At 40.1% G+C, this 18,084-nt stretch overlaps 1 protein-coding gene across 2 annotated transcripts in view; it reads right to left on the bottom strand.

Moving 5' to 3' along the window:
• LOC146057392 (gamma-aminobutyric acid receptor subunit gamma-3) overlaps positions 1–17,849 on the bottom strand; it is a 487,036-nt gene extending 469,187 nt beyond the window's left edge. The window contains exons 1-2 of one of the 2 annotated variants that reach the window (XM_083168580.1): positions 16,821–17,849; positions 14,738–14,886 (exon numbers count right to left, since the gene is read on the bottom strand). In XM_083168580.1, the coding sequence (XP_083024706.1) occupies positions 14,738–14,886; positions 16,821–16,873 (202 nt within the window). In that variant the 5' untranslated portion in view covers positions 16,874–17,849. The remainder of the gene's footprint in view (positions 1–14,737; positions 14,887–16,820) is intronic. The other variant, XM_083168579.1, reaches the window with a different exon arrangement.
• Between the last annotated feature and the right edge of the window lie 235 nt (positions 17,850–18,084).

Genomic DNA, 18,084 nt, shown 5'->3' with positions numbered 1-18,084 from the left:
TGATATTTAATAGGTGGGATTAGTGTAGCCTGATCTACTGTAGCTAGTCCTACTTCACATATCGGGGTCCCAATGAAATTGACAAATGTGTTTACAAATGTCTTTGTTGTATTGAAAATCTATGTTTTCATTGTTTCAAATATGTTTCATTGCATTAGAATAAGTCAAGTGGAAATGTAGCAGTTAGTAGTTTGGCTATGCCCTTCTGTACAGACCTGCATATCACATCAGTTTGGGCAGGGTCTAATGCAGCCCCTCTACCCTCAGTGACCTGTACTGGATGGTCTGCTACTACTGCTGTTGCTTTTGCTGCACCTGATAAATAATTACTGGTTAGTATGGTGGGTGCAAATGGTTTTTGTGTGTGCATTTGTTTCTGTTCAGGTTGATGTAAAAAGACAAGGGGATACATAAGCAATCCCTGCAGTCAGGATACTGGCGGTGAAAAGACAGAACTGGAACCCTGAGATGGAGATCCAAACAGGGGCTCCTTAAGAGATCTACCTCTCTCCCACTATCTCTTTCTTGCAGCAACTATGCTCAGAACAGGATAGCTAGTCCTGTATAATACACAGAAAAACAACAAGAAAGTGGAATAGCACTAAAAAAAAGCATACAAAGGATTGGATTACCTTCACAAATGGGGTTTATTAAATACATTTAAAACTAAGCCCTGATTAAAACATAATATTGCACATACAGTATACATTGGTATTTCTCTAGTGGAAAGAAAACAGTCTGCTCCTAGTGTACCTCTGAGGCATTTTAGAGATAAAGAAAGAAATGTAATAGGATGAGAGCTACAGAAAGGGAGAGATTTGGTAAGAAATCTCCAGGTTTTTTTAAAGCAGCAATCAATTACATGATTGCCGTTTTTAAAAAAACTGGAGATTTCTTACCAAATTTCTCACTTTCTGAATCTCTCATCCTATTACATTTCAACCCAATTTCCTTAAAGCCGATATGATGGAACTGCTGTTTTACCAGTGATGAGGAAAGGTGGTAGTGACCAGCTGGCTGGAATATTTGATTTCAATACTAATAATGGTATTGCGTTCTAAGGCAAAGAGCTTATTAGTGTCCACTGGAGAGAATCTGCTGGTAGCCACAATATTGGTAATGATGACATAAAATGTCCAACACTTTATTAAATTTTAGGAAAACTAACTTCAAACTCTTTAAAAGAAATTATGAGGGAAGCGTTATTTGAGAGGAAGAATGCAGAGGTAATATGATAAACACTGAAAAATATCCTCAAATCATTAACTATTAAATGCAATATACAGGTACCACAAATGGAACGAGCAAGCTAGATCTTAATATTGCTTTCACAACAGATGAGATAAAATTGTGGCTCAGCAAAATCAAAACAAACATATTTCCATGCCCAAATGGGATTCATCCTAGGGTACTCATGGAATTAAATGAGGAATTACCAACCCCTATGTATTACGTTTGTGATAACTCACTTTCATTGGGTAAGGTACCAAAAGACTGGAGAATAGCAGAGGTAGTACCAATATTCAAAAAAGGGATGACCCATCTAATTACAGACCTGTGAGCTTAACATCAATAGTGGGTAAATTATTTGAGGGATTTTTAAGGGACGGTATCCAGTAATATTTAGATCTTCATAGTTCGATTAGTATTAACCAACATGGGTTTGTGAAAAATTGCACATGCCTAACAAATAAATAGGCTTCTATGAGGATGTCAGCAACAACCTTGATAATGGAAATGGTGTTGATGTGGTCTTCCTAGATATTTCTAAGGCTTTTGATACATTGCCACATATCAATAAAATGGAGGATCTGGGACTAGGGGTAAGAATTTGTAGATGGATAGGGAACTGGCTGTGTAATAGAGAACAGAGAGTGGTTGTGACCAGCGCAGTATCAAATATGATACCAGTACAAGTGCCACAGGGTTCGGAACCAGGACCCATTTTATTTAACATATGTATTAAGAATATTGTGGTGGGAATACTCAGCAATGTTTCCATCTTTTCTGATGACATAAAACTGAGCAGAGTAATTAGATCAACCATGGATGTCTCCACGCTTCAGATCGACCTTAACCCCTTCCCGACATTTGACGTACATGTACGTCATGGCCGGGATGTACTTCCCGACACATGACGTACATGTACGTCATGGCTTTAAACTGTCCCCGCGTCTATAGACGCGGTGACAGTTTGGAGATGTCTGCTGTCCCTGACAGCAGACATCCCCCCTCGCCGCCCAGGGGGGGCAGCGATGCCCCCCCCGTTCGGCGATCGCTGTGATTGGCTGTTCAAATGTGAACAGCCAATTACAGCCTTTTCTGTGTACCGGCGAATAACGTTCGCCGGTGACACAGGGATCGGTGGTGATTGGTGCTGTAAAGTACAGCACCAATCACCACGGGGTGTAAGGGTGACACTGGTGTCACCCCACCTCACCCCACCCGCCCCCAAAGGCCGTGATTGGTCCGACGGACCAATCACAGCCAAGGAGGGGGATTTAAACTAACGGTGACTGCACTGCAGACGCCATTCCGGTCTGGAATTGCGTGCAGTGCGGTCACCGTGCCTATCTGCCGTGATATACTGACCTGATCCTTGCAAATACTTACCTGATCACTGCTTGTAGCGTGCTGGATGCTTCCTGGATCTTGTGACTTCTTGTGACTTCCTGTGTTGTGCTGCTGCAGTGTGATAGAGTTATAGATAGTGAGATAGAGAGAGATAGAGAGAGATAGAGAGAGATAGTGACAGAGAGTGCTATATTTTGTGTCTGCTGCCCCCTCCCCCCCTGTTGTGCTGATCAGTATATCTGTGCTGATCAGCAACTTTTTGGGGGTGCTGGGTTTTTTATATATATATATACAGCTGTGCTGCGTGTGCAACTGACTGCTGCCCCCCCTTTTGTGCTGATCAGTATAAATTAACTGATCAGCAACTTTTTGGGGGTCCAGGTTTTTTTTTTATATATATATACCTGTCAGTGCTGCTGCTGCAGTGTCATAGAGTGATAGATAGTGAGAGATAGAGAGATAGAGAGAGATAGTGACAGAGAGTGATAGAGAGTGCTATATTTTGTGTCTGCTGCCCCCCCTTTTGTGCTGATCAGTATATCTGTGCTGATCAGCAACTTTTTGGGGGTGCAGGTTTTTTTTTTTATATATATAACTGTCAGTGCTGCTGCTGCAGTGTCATAGAGTGATAGATAGTGAGAGATAGAGAGATAGAGAGAGATAGTGACAGAGAGAGATAGAGAGTGCTATATTTTGTGTCTGCTGCCCCCCCTTTTGTGCTGATCAGTATATCTGTGCTGATCAGCAACTTTTTGGGGGTGCAGGTTTTTTTTTTATATATACCTGTCAGTTGCTGCCAGTTGCACTGTCAGTTGCACCAAAGGTTGTGCACCTGCTGCCCCTCACTGGTAATCAGTGTCGCATCGGTGATCACCTTTTTTTTTTTGAGGGTGCTGTGGGGTCTTTTTTAATTTTTTTTTTACACACACTGTGATTTTGTGGGTGTCCTGTGGCCACTGTGCGCTGATCAGTGACGTACATCACTGATCAGCTTTTTCGGCACAGGGTTAATCTATTTTTTTTTTTTGATCAAATTCCTGTTGCCTTTGAGCGCTGTTCAGTGTAGGATGTTACTGACCAACATCTGTGCTCAATTTTTGGCGCAGGACCTTTTTTTTTTTTTTTCTGCACTACATATACACTACACACTACATACCCCCCCGGGTTGAAATAAAGTTTGTACCCCCCTACACTATACACGTGTTGAAACATTTCACTACCAGAAACACAAAAATAAAAATGGCATCCCAAATGTCATCCCAAATGTCATCCCAGTCATCCAGAAGAATGTATTCAGCGGAGGAGGCATATGCCATGCTTGCCTCTGACTCTGACACAGCCAGTGATGCAAGCGGGGAATTTGAAGGATTCGTCTTAAGCTCCTCTTCCTCCTCTAGTGATGAGGGACCCCCTCAAAGACGCCCCCGTAGAGCAGCTGAGACCCCCCCCCCCAATAATTGATCTCGTATGGACCCCACCACCAGACAATTTTGAGCCCCAGGTTCCTGAGTTTTTGGCCATCCCAGGAATCCAATTTGATTCCACAGGTCTCAGAGAAATTGACTTTTTCAAATTATTTTTCTCTGATGATTTTATAAATTTAATGGTGGACCAAACTAATTTATATGCCCAGCAGTTTATTGCTCAAAACCCCACGTCATCATTTGCTAGGTGGACCCCTGTAGATGCAGTAGAGATGATGACGTTTTGGGGTCTGGTGTTTCATATGGGCATAGTAAAAAAGCCAGAAATTAGGCAATATTGGAGTACAGATGTTCTGTACAGCACCCCATTTTACCGTATGGCTATGACCCGGACTCGTTTTGAGTTAATCCTTAAATTTTTGCATTACAACGATAATGCACAGTGCCCACCCAGAGATGATCCCACCTTTGACCAGCTATTCAAAGTCAGGCCGGTCATTGATCATTTCAGTGCCAAATTTGCAGAGATGTACATCCCAGATAAATTCATTTGCATAGACGAGTCCCTTATACATTTTAAAGGAAGGGTTAAATTCCGCCAGTACCTTCCCAATAAGAGGGCAAGGTATGGCATAAAAATGTATAAGCTGTGTGAAAGCACCTCAGGGTACACTCACAGGTTTAGGGTATATGAAGGGAAGGATTCAAGAATTGAACCGCCAGAATGCCCGCCCTCCCTCGTAGGTGTTAGTGGAAAAATTGTCTGGGATTCAGTGCACCCCTTCCTGGATAAAGGTTATCACCTCTATGTGGATAACTTTTACACTAGCATCCCCCTGTTTAAGGCCCTTGGTTCAAGAGGTACAGCAGCTTGCGGTACTGTGCGCAAGAACCAAAGAGGCCTCCCAAAAATGCACATTGCCCAAGTAATGAGAAGGGGTGAAAGCAGGGCACAATCCACCGAAAATATGTTGTTGGTCAAATATAAGGACAAGAGGGATGTCCTTATACTGACAACAATTCATGGAGACAGTACCACCTCCGTCCCTGTACGAGGTACCAGTACCCACACCTCAAAACCTAATTGTATCCTGGATTACAATAAGTACATGGGCGGAGTGGATCTTTCAGATCAGGTACTGAAGCCGTACAGTGCCCTGCGGAAAACAAAAATCTGGTACAAGAAGCTGGCCGTGTATATCATCCAGATGGCACTGTATAACGCTTACGTGCTATTCCGTTCTACCAGCCAGAGGGGGACATTTATGCACTTTCAAGAGGAAGTCATAAAGGGCCTAATATTTGGGAACCAGCAGGCAGAGGGCCCCAGTACTTCTAGTACTGGCCCCCGTATTGTACCAGGGCAGCATTTTCCTGATGAAATCCCCTCCACTGGAAAAAAGGGCAGGACACAAAAAAGGTGCAAAGTTTGCTATAAAAAGGGAATAAGAAAGCAAACTATTTTCCAGTGTGACACTTGCCCCGACAAACCCGGCCTATGTATAAAGGAGTGTTTTAAAATATACCACACATCTATGGATTATTAGGTTCATCATTTCACCGTGCTTCGGGGGTCTTGCTAATGCCACATAGCACCCACCATTCATTCCACCAGAATCTGAGCTGCAAAATCCAAAAATCACTCCTTCCCTTCTGAGTCCTGCCATGCACCCAACTGGTATTTTTTGATCACATGTGAGGCATTGCCGTACTCGGGAGAAATTGGGGCACAGATTTTGGGGTGCTTTTTCTCCTTCATACCTTATGAAAATGAAAAATTTTGAGCCAGAACTGCATTTTTGTGTAAAAAAATTTAATTTTTCATTTTCACAGCCCAGTTGTACCAAAATTGGTGAAACCCCTGGGGGTTTGAAATGTACACTATACCCCTAGATGAATTCCCTGAGGGGTGTAGTTTGCAAAATGGGGTCACTTGTGGGGGGGTTCCACTGTATTGGTGCTTTGGGGGTCTTGCTAATGCGACATAGCACCCACCAACATTCCACCAGAATCTGTGCTGCAAAATCCAAATATCACTCCTTCCCTTCTGAGTCCTGCCATTTTTTGGTCACACATGAAGCATTGCCGTACTCGGGAGAAATTGGGGCACAGATTTTGGGGTGCTTTGTCTCCTTAATTCCTTGTGAAAATGAAAAATTTTAAACCAGAACTGCATTTTTGTGTAAAAAATTTAATTTTTCATTTTCACTGCCCAGTTGTATCAAAATTGGTGAAACCCCTGGGGGTTTGAAATGTACAGTATACCCCTAGATGAATTCCCTGAGGGGTGTAGTTTGCAAAATGGGGTCACTTGTGGGGGGCTTCCACTGTATTGGTGCTTTGGGGGTCTTGCTAATGCGACATAGCACCCACCAACATTCCACCAGAATCTGAGCTGCAAAATACAAAAATCACTCCTTCCCTTCTGAGTCCTGCCATGCACCCAAATGGTATTTTTGGTCACATGTGAGGCATTGCCGTACTCGGGAGAAATTGGGGCACAGATTTTGGGGTGCTTTGTCTCCTTCATTCCTTGTGAAAATGAAAATTTTTGAGCCAGAACTGCATTTTTGTGTAAAAAATTTAATTTTTCATTTTCACTGCCCAGTTGTACCACAATTGGTGAAACCCCGGGGGGTTTGAAATGTACATTATACCCCTAGATGAATTCCCTGAGGGGTGTAGTTTGCAAAATAGGGTCACTTGTGGGGGGCTTCCACTGTATTGGTGCTTCGGGGGTCTTGCTAATGGGACATAGCACCCACCAAAATTCCACCAGAATCTGAGCTGCAAAATCCAAAAATCACTCCTTCCCTTCTGAGTCCTGCCATGCACCCAACTGGTATTTTTAGGTCACATGTGAGGCATTGCCATACTCGGGAGAAATTGGGGCACAGATTTTGGGGTGCTTTTTCTCCTTCATACCTTATGAAAATTAAAAATTTTGAGCCAGAACTGCATTTTTGTGTAAAAAAATGTAATTTTTCATTTGCACAGCCCAGTTGTATCAAAATTGGTGAAACCCCTGGGGGTTTGAAATGTACACTATACCCCTAGATGAATTCCCTGAGGGGTGTAGTTTGCAAAATGGGGTCACTTGTGGGGGGCTTCCACTGTATTGGTGCTTTGGGGGTCTTGCTAATGCGACATAGCACCCACCAACATTCCACCTGAATCTGAGCTGCAAAATCCAAAAATCACTCCTTCCCTTCTGAGTCCTGCCATGCACCCAAATGGTATTTTTTGGTCACATGTGAGGCATTTCCGTACTCGGGAGAAATTGGGGCACAGATTTTGGGGTGCTTTGTCTCCTTAATTCCTTGTGAAAATGACAAATTTGGAGCCAGAACTGCATTTTTGTGTAAAAAATTTAATTTTTCATTTGCACAGCCCAGTTGTATCAAAATTGGTGAAACCCCTGGGGGTTTGAAATGTACACTATACCCCTAGATGAATTCCCTGAGGGGTGTAGTTTGCAAAATGGGGTCACTTGTGGGGGGGTTCCACTGTATTGGTGCTTTGGGGGTCTTGCTAATGCGACATAGCACCCACCAACATTCCACCAGAATCTGAGCTGCAAAATCCAAAAATCACTCCTTCCCTTCTGAGTCCTGCCATGCACCCAAATGGTATTTTTTGGTCACATGTGAGGCATTGCCGTACTCGGGAGAAATTGGGGCACAGATTTTGGGGTGCTTTGTCTCCTACATTCCTTGTGAAAATGACAAATTTGGAGCCAGAACTGCATTTTTGTGTAAAAAATGTAATTTTTCATTTGCACAGCCCAGTTGTATCAAAATTGGTGAAACCCCTGGGGGTTTGAAATGTACACTATACCCCTAGATGAATTCCCTGAGGGGTGTAGTTTGCAAAATGGGGTCACTTGTGGGGGGGTTCCTAACTTTTAGCATCTTATGGTGCCTAGAAACCTACATGGTGCCTAAAAAATAATCTCATAAAAAGGAGGCTCCAAAATCAAGTAGGTGCTCCTTCTATTATGAAGCCTGTGGTTTGGTCAACGTGCACACTAGGGCCACATATAGGATATTTATGAAAACAAAAGAATTGGGGGAATCAATTTTTAGTCACATTTCTCTAGTAAAATCTACTGTGTTCCTTAGAAAAATGTATTAAAATTGCAAATCTGCAAAAAAAATGAAATTTTGAAATTTCACCTACACTTTGTTTTAATTCCTGTGAAACATCTAAAGGGTTAACAAACTTCCAAAATGCTGTTTTGAAAACTGTGAGGGGTGCAGTTTTTGAAATGGCATCATTTATGGGGGTGTCTCACATACAAGTCCCTCAAAGTCACATCAGAACTGAACTGGTCCCTAAAAAAATCAGTGTTTGAAATTTTCTTGAAAATTTGAGAATTTGCTATTCATATTTTAAGCCTCCTAGTGTCCAAAAAAATTAAAAGGATGTTGAAATAATGATGGAAATATAAAGTAGACATATGGTCTATGTTAGTTATTAACTATTTTGAGTGGTATGATTATTTGTCTCACAAGCAGAAAATTTAACATTTTGAAAATTGCTAAATTTTCCATTTTTTTGCGACATTTTGGTATTTTTCACAAAAAAACACAGACTGTATCGACCCAAATTTACCACTAACTTGAAGTACAATGTGTCAGGAGAAAACAATCTCAAAATCACTGGGATAAGTAAAATAAAAAAAAAGTTATCCCCACTTAAGTGATACCTGTCAGATTTGAAAAAAAGGGCTCTGTCAGGAAGGCAAAAACAGGCTGCGGCGGGAAGGGGTTAATAAATTAGATGAGTGGGCAAAAAAGTGGAAAATGCAATTCAATGTGGATAAATGCAAGGTTATGCATCTTGGGAGACATAACCAATGTGCTAGTTATAACCTAAGCGGGGAGGCATTGGGTTATTCAGAACTTGAAAAGGACCTAGGAGTCAAAGTAGATAACAAACTGGAGTAGAGTGCTCTATGTCACTTAGCAAAAAATAAAGCCAACAGGATACTAGCATGTATAAAAAGGGGTATGAAAACTAGGGACTCAAAAGTAATCATGCCACTATACAAATCATTGGTTAGACCACATCTAGAATATGGAGTACAATTCTGGGCCCCATACTATAAAAAGGACATCATAGAACTGGAAAAAATCCAAAGAATAGCACCAAAGCTAATAAAGTGAATGGGCAATTTAAGCTGTGAGGACAGATTGAACAAATTTAGATTGTTTAAACTGCAGAAGAGACGTTTAAGGGGGACATGCTTAACAAATATATCAGGGGCCAATTTAGGGAACTCTCAGGTGCCCTTTTAACTGTAAGGAAGGACTCTAGGACATGAGTTTAGATTGGATGAAAAAATATTTCATTCCCTTGGAATGAAAACATTTTTTACGGTCAGGGGAGCCAAACTATGAAACAGTCTTCCTGGTGAGGTGGTGTCGGCAGACACAATAAATACATTTAAAATAAGGTTGGACAAATCTATTGGTTAAAAACATCCAGGGGTACAAACAATAATCATAATCTGTCTTTAAAGATATCAGAATACACTACATATAACAAGGTATAACCTAATAGATCATACTCGCTAAAACCAAGGTTGAAATCGATGGACGCAAGTCATTATTCAGCTTTAACTACTATGTTACTATGTTACTATGATACTATGAATATTCCAGGTAAGGAAAAGGCAGGTTCTTGGCTGGTTCAGACTGGACGAGGTTGAACCAAAAGTTCCAAAGAGATAAGTTTTTCTAAAAGCTTCTAGGGGTACGCAGCGAAAAACGTACAAAGAAGATAGGACTGCACCAAGAAGATAGAAGGAAAGAGCTACAGATGTACTATATTACATTGTTCAAGCCCTGGAAGTACCAATCAACCCTCTTGTATGGCAATAAAAACTCCTAATTGTCAGGACCACTTTAAATTAGTGGTATAGGTTTAAACAGAATATGCAAATATTTACAAGTGCTGCCCGCAAACACACAAGGCCTCCACGGAAAAATCCATGGAAAGTGTGCAAAAAAAGAGGGATGATGTCAATAGGGAGTAAATAACACACCATAAATCTTACATTTGATTACAGTAGGATATTTCCAAAAGCAGAAGTTTTTGGAGAGAGGAGCAGGGAAGGCAGCAGGTTATCGATCACGTGGTTCCTGCTTGTCAGACTGGACAGGACAGTGGAAAGTGAAAGGTCCATCTTCCCAATAAATGTGAAGGGATAGGAACCGGAGATCTTTCTGAAAATTCTACGGTGATCAAATTAAAAAATTTATGGTGTGTTATTTACTCCCTAGTTGCAAGGCACATAAGTCCACATTAAAGCCTTTTAGAATTTCAGGAAAAAGCAAGAAGTTATAGACCTAGCAGCATAAAACCAACCATGATTTCTCTGCAATCCCTGAGAAATACCAGATAATACATCATGACATTATTACACGACTCTGTGTAGTAATTAAAAAATAGTTTTATCTCTTTTACAAGGCTGCCCGTAGGAGTAGAAGAGTCAAACAGAGAGGGGAGTAATCCGTTTGAGTTGCTACTCAAGCTTTTGTGGGCTATGAGGTTTGCAATGACTATAAGATACTTAGATCTCACAGTTTGATAACAACCCTATGCCTTGGGTTGACAAACTGTTTTTTTGGGGTATGTTCAGGGTTGGACTGGCCCCCAGGGGTACAGGGGAAACCCCCAGTGGGCCCCCACTGCCTGGGGGCCCTACCTCTTCTTGGGGCAATGGTAAATTCTGTACAGCGCATTGCCATTAATAATCTGGTACATTATAATGCATAAACTAGAAGTATTTACTATGTATTCATTGATATTACACTCTCTAATGATTAGCCAAACCTCTGTGGCAGCTGGTCACACTCCCTTTGTAGATTAGCCACACCCCTAAAGATAGGCCCCTAACACTGCATTCCCTGGTGGGCCCTTTATGCCTCAGTCCGACACTGGGTATGTTGTAGGTAAGGGGGAAGATTAAGCCGCAACTATTTTATAGTTAAGCTGGAAATTACTACCCAAGGTGCACAATTACTCAACTGTAGAACGGGTGCTTGGCAATGATGTGACAGTAGCATACCTAAGTTATTATCAGTTGGGGATAGAGTTCCATCTAATCATGGGTCATGCACCCATACGAATTTGCATGTGACTAGATAATTTTTGGCCTTCTGCCATTCAAATTTGTGGTGCAACATCACCCTTGGAAACTCCTTCTAAGTGCAGATGCCCTCTATTTATAAATTCTGATCCTCAAGTCAAACCTGCAGTGAATCTATGGGAGTGGGAAGAGGGCAATGAGGAGGGACTCCGGAAGGAGGTGGAGAAGAGGCATCTTCCCAGGGGAGTTACAGGAATAGGTAGGAGAGGTAGAGCCTCCATCTGAAAAAACTAATAGCTTCACCAGCATGGTTGAAGTTTATGGAAAAAGAGTGCAACAGTGGCAGCATGTGCATACCTGGATATGGTGTGACTGGAAAGAATCCAGGTCAGATATTCCATTTTGTCTATTCTAAGGAACAGTCAGCATGATTGCAGATACCTGCCAGCTTGTTTCAAAAAGGTATTAGACAGAAGGAACAGGGCTTCTAATGGTGAAATAGTCACCCAGGTGATAGGCCTAAGGGGTGGCTACTGTTAGGGGGCCTGGACTTCCGTGTTCTCTGGAGAATTGATATTTCAGTTTGCAAAGGTCTGCTCTGGATTGCTTTGTTGTAACCTGTACCTGCTTGTCCTGCTAACATTCATCTGTGAGCTGCCTGCCTGCGGGAAGACTGTGGAAAAAGAGAAACCTTTCACTTGACACTTTTTACCTGGTGTGTGTCATCCATGTCACTCATTGATGCTGCGATATGGCTGATAGTACCTGCTTAGCGCAGATAATTGCACCTGCGACTCAGATATCAGCTAATGCTTTTCAATTAGCCAAGGGTGCAAGTTCAATACTAAAGAATCGAAGCAGCCACAAAATGTTGCACATGCGATATGGCGGAATCTCTGATGATATATAGATATATATTCACACAAACATGCGCGCGCAGACGCTGTGCATATATTGAGTCACCCCAGTCTCCACCACCCATGTTTTGCTCCAAATGTGGTTATCATAATAAACATAAGGCAATCATAGACTCTTTTCGTATATACAAATACCTGTACATGTACATATTTTATTGTTGATCATATAGCCATATTCATATGCTCAATTAAGCTAACATCAAGTTATTATTTATTTATTATTTATTAACAGTTTCTTATATAGCGCACACATATTCCGCAGCGATGTACAGAGAATATTTGAACATTCACATCAGTCCCTGCCCCAGTGGAGCTTACAATCTATATTCCCTACCACATGTACACACACACACACACACATTCTAGGGTTCATTTTGTTGGAAGCCAATTAACCTATTTGTATATTTTTGGATGGTGGGAGAAAACCGGAGTACCCGGAGTAAACCCACGCAAGCATGGGGAGAATATACAAACTCCGCACAGTTAGGGCCATGGTGGGTATTGAACCCATGACCTCAGCACTGTGAGGCAGTAATGCTAACCATTACACCATCCGTGCTGCCCCAATCCAGTTAAACATGTACATGTATAGTTCTAGTATTTCTCAAAAAATGTCTGCTGTACAATCTTCATTTGATATTGAAGTACATTTGGAACCACAATCTTTAACTAGATTCTCGTAACACTAATTTCAACTCTTGATATGTTTACAGTGTCCAATTGTCTACATATTGACCTAGTGCAGTGGTTCTTAACTTTTTCAAGAGCTTGTTAAACTTTAGATTTCATACTCAGTCCCTTTGTCAGTCGTTATATACTATATTTGATACTCTTACAGAAGAAAATGACATACTGTAGGTCCATAGGATGTGAGTATCATGAGAGTTTACACCTGACATTTTATAATCCAATAGGAATATTTTTTTTAAAAACATCTATCCTAGCTTTAGTTAACAATTTAACAATGGTTAAATAAATATGCATATAAATCTATATAGTCCTATACATAAAATAAAAAATCAAACACACATTCCATCCCCCACGATGATTCACCAGTATCTAAAATGTGCTAAAATAAAAATAAATACGGCACTATTGACATAGCTGGAATAAAAACACATGTTGAACATCTACTTTACAATGAAAAAGTGCAGAGTATAAAACAACACAGGAGGGAAGTCTCTTGTATAATGTAAAATGTATTATTACCCAGGGATTACAATAACCCTAGTTAAGAACCAATAATCTAGTGTTTCCAAATTTAAACTTTCCTTAATATGATAACTGAGGGGAGGACCAAGATAAAACGATCTTTACTCCTGATAACATTGTAATACTTTGATTAGCTACAGGTTTTATCTAGGGCTCTAGCACCAGAAACAGGGGCAAACATAATGTCAACCATTCCATGATTTCAATGTCTCTGTAGACCCCTCCACAGCTTCTGGCAGAAGAAACTAGTATCTGCCTCTGAAGCTGCTAGATGCTCCTCCTCCTCATAAGTGGTGACTTGGAAGAGTGGAACTGGATCTTGATGGCACTGCCTGCCCAGTAACACATTCCCAGACTGAAGGTTAGTAATAGGTTAGGGAGCACTGCCCCCAAAGGGATGAACCAAAACTGCTTAACCAGACCACCAATTATATATAATTTGCTGCATATACTTGTTTCTCCTGTTTTGAATAATGAAAACAAGAGGCGCTCTTACCCAAGTCAGACATGTAAGCAAGAACATGGAGAAGGCAAAAACTACATCAAATATTATATGAAGATGTATGGACATAAGAGAACATCAGGGACATCAACAGGTTTCAAATATATACTCATACACCCTGTTGCAACTAGGAATAGACTTCTTAGACATAACACAATGTGTTGCCAAAACAACTAGGGATACATTCTAGTAACTGTATTTCCAAAAGTACAGCCAATTGAGTATACAGAAGGTAACACTAAGTGACAGAAACACATGCATCTGTATTTATGACAGGGATTCGGTGCATATACTGTATGGTTACAGTGCTGTGTCTGTAGGAGTCTACTATTGGTGAACACATGTACTGTAACTGCATACAAGACATGTACTGTAGAACAGATGCAGTGAAAGGTCCAGAACAATGAGTAATCTCAATAACATTGCAAAAATGACACGGTGACATAGTGAAACAAAATAACTTTGCTTCATGTACAGTCTGTAAGTAATTTAATAAAGCAACCTAGAATAGTAGGTTCACACCAATACAATTTCACTTGTTTTTCATTTTCATGATTGGGCAGATGTAAATAAATGCACGTTTTCAATCTTCTATTAATATTGAGCATTGGGCATCAGCCATTTCTGGTTTTAGTTCTATGGTTTTATTATTTATACGCTTTAATTTTTATAAGAGCTTTTCGTTGGAATTGATTCTTTTTTTTAAATGATTTAATATAGATAGCATTATGTAGAATTATTCTGTTAAACTACTGTCATGCTCAAAAGGCTACACCATGGTGTGTTAATAACTTAACATTATTTCTAATGTATGTTATTTTGCTAATTGCTGTGAATGTTAATTATGTCAACCCACTCTTATGTGTTTTCCTGAGACATTCTTAGTCGGGACATACAAAATTATTCATTGTATACTACTTGGTGCTGGTGTGTGCAAATATATCTTTCCCAATCACATTATCTGGTTCCAGTACATTCCATATTAGATCATAAAATGACAAACAAAACTCACCTCCAATGTCAGGTCTTAGTTTCTTGTCATAATCTTTCAGCAATTTGTTGAGTATGAGTGTTGCATCGGTGTCTTGTGTTTTGGGAGCCAGCACCCATTTTTGGTTAACTGTTAAATCTTCATATTCATCATCCTCAATTTTCCTTGAGCTGCAGCAATTTATGAAATAAAGAAAATAGTTCCCATATAAATATCCTGCTATATTAATAGTCAATGAAACAAGTGTTTTGTAGCTGTCTTCTGCTTCAAGACACTTTCAATAAGAGCAATAACCATTTAGAAACTACTAAAAACAGCACATTTAATACAAAGGGAACTGTCTATGATACTGTTTTATTCAAGGTTTTTTTCTACTTTGGCCAACACACTAATCCTGTACTCTCTACTGCTGAATCCTCAGATTTTATATATGACCTAAAGTGTCATAAATAATAATGAAGACTGATAAGATATGAAATGAATTACTGTTTCCATACCACCAGTGTACATAAAATAAATCAGACAACTAAAAGTAAATATTTGTTTACTATACACATAACTAAAGCTAAATGAATAAATATGTAGGAAATGTGGTCTTAAATCATATTAATTGGCTAAATGAAAGATGCATTAACTTACAACTTTGCAAGGTGCCAGTAATTGGCATTATATACAATTTGAGAGAGACAACTTTAGCACCGGCTCCATTACTTATGTATAAACATACACTAAAAATGGCCAAATCTCCAACAGATCTGTGATTCTGCAACCTGCAGCTCATCATTATTCCAATATGGCCCCTCAGGCCTTTACAGTGACTGTTGTTATATTATATAAAGACATACAATTGTTCCTAATTATATGGCACACACTGTTACATTCATGTTTGTAAAGAGAAACTAACTCATTAAAAGGTAAAGAAACACTAGGTTTATATGGGCCTTGTCATTTTGTAAGTTAGGCTTAATAATGTGTGATAAGGTTCCACAACATAAACTGTGTCTCCTTACAACATTTGGGAAGTATAATATTCATGCAGCGAGTAAGGAGAGCATGGATAGCAATTACATTGTCAATGCTCTTAGGCATTACTAAATGTAATAGAGCTCAGCTAGAGAAGTGAAGTTGACCAATGTATGTTAAGAATTAATATCCTTGTCATGGGCCTTACAAGAAAACTGTATTAGAGCCTAGGAGGTTAGATAGAGATATTGGTCCTTGTCTCCTAAATTTCTCTTGCAGTCACCATGCCTCATAAAGTTTTCATGGGGAATGTAAAGGTTAAATAATTCTTAATTTTCATGCTGTCTATTTTTCAATGCTCAATAAATTGTATACAACTTGACTTGTCCTGTATTAAATAGTACTGCTTTCCATCTACAGTGCCCTAGGGATTATTTATATGGTATACTGTCTGACAGCTCTGTAACCTACTGTAATAATTCTCCTAATTACTTTGAATCAGGAGGAAAAAGAAAAGATATACAATCCACATATTATATCTGCAGTTTATGTACTTACCATACTGCAGGTGGATCGGCACCAAAGTAGGTATATGTCAGGTCACTGAACTACAAGTGACAGTGGAGTTGAATTATAATGCATAACATTCACACCATCATAATAGAAGGCAAAAAGGGAAACCTGGTTTACAGCTTTACTCAGTCTGTACAGTATGTTTATTACTGGCTAAGGTATTGTAAAACTATATATATGACAGGCGATGTAATCCTCCAACAAGTAGGGGTTGCACTGGATGTCGTGGATTAAAGGAGTGTTGCTTTGATTATTTATTACACAGCTACTGTAGTCCTGCAGAATAATGTGATCCTACATGTATTTAAAAAGCAATAATCCAGAAAGCAATATTCTAGCCTAGGAACTTTCCTGCAAAGAGAAACCTCATAGTGCTTGTGTAGGATCACTGGGCACACTTCAATTTCCTTGCTAATATGAGACCAATCAATCACTTTCAGACAGATGCTCTGAATGAAGAATGCTTTAAACGTAGACTAAAAGCAGTAAAACTAAATAAATTAGCGCTGTCTATTGCAGTGCACCACGACTAAACACAGCACCACAATCATAATCCAATTCCACTTACCAGGCTTGGAAAACTGACAATAAGAAGAAAAGCACTAGGATCTTCGCAGACATGACTGCGATTGGTGTATTCAGGTGTATTCAGGTACAGAGTACACAATGTAGTATAAAGCACACAGTGATGCAAATCAAATATACACAGTGTCCGATTCTTCCTCCTTGATTGCAACTTAAAAGTACAAAATGATGGCTGTGCACTTTGTGCGGTGGCAATGCGATGGTATGCTCCCAGATGAGAGAATAAGGCAGACTGCTAGACCAATGCTAGTTGCGTACTGAGAAAAAGATCCTGCACTTTTATTGTAATTATACTCAGCTTGAAATAATGCAGCCTCTCCTGTTTCACTTATTGTATGTACATTGTTTGTATATTGCGGTTGGCAATCCAAACCCAATCAAGCACACAAGGCACAGTGGATGAAGAACAGCTATTTCCAAAGAGTAATAATAACAACACCTTCAGTTCCAACAGGCATCAAAGCGACGTAGTCTGGCTGCATTCAGAGGCAGCAGATATTGGACTGGAAGAATGGAAATCCCCGAGCACCATATTCCTGAATCCCAGGGGTCTTACCACAGCATGTGCACCTGTGCAGCAAGGCTGACTCTCCAAAAAGAGCATCCCAATAGCAGAGAATACTGTCTGTAAGTGGCATCTGCTTGTGGCGTGTTACTTGGTGACTGCTGTTGGGCTCAGTACATTACTGCTCATGTGATGCAGTCATACAATACTTGCTGTCCTTGCGGTTACAAAACGATCCTTAAAAATTGAGGCGGAGTAATAGAGTCTGGAGACATCACTGGAGACCGTGGTGCGAACAGAAGTTGACAGACGTAAATCAGCGAGAAAGACAAACGTGACACCATCATTTACATATGAGAAGTATAGGCTGAGAAGCACTGGGCTAGGAGAATTTCAGTGCTGTTCTAATGGCCATGACATCTTTCTATGCTCAAGGAGAGCTACGTTTGATTAGTCATCTCTTGAGTTATAAAGCCACCAGCAATACAATAACACGAGCATAAAGCAAGATTTATCCTGTTCCTGTAAGGAGAGCACATTATGTCATGATTTCATTGCTATGGGTCTGCTTCATTATATTAGTTCGCTTCTGAGCGGTATAAACTGAAAAGCAAAGTTCACTGTAGTGGAACCAAGTTAACCCCTATAGTGCCAGAAGTAAACTTGCTGTTGCCATGGACTAGTGTGATGAGGGATTGATAATTATAATAATAATTGAGGAGCCATAGCATCCTTATAAGTG

The sequence above is a fragment of the Crinia signifera genome, chromosome 2 (genome assembly GCF_055691185.1).
Source record: "Crinia signifera chromosome 2, ASM5569118v1, whole genome shotgun sequence".
Taxonomy (NCBI): Eukaryota; Metazoa; Chordata; class Amphibia; order Anura; family Myobatrachidae; genus Crinia; species Crinia signifera.
This window is presented reverse-complemented; position numbering and strand designations above follow the sequence as displayed.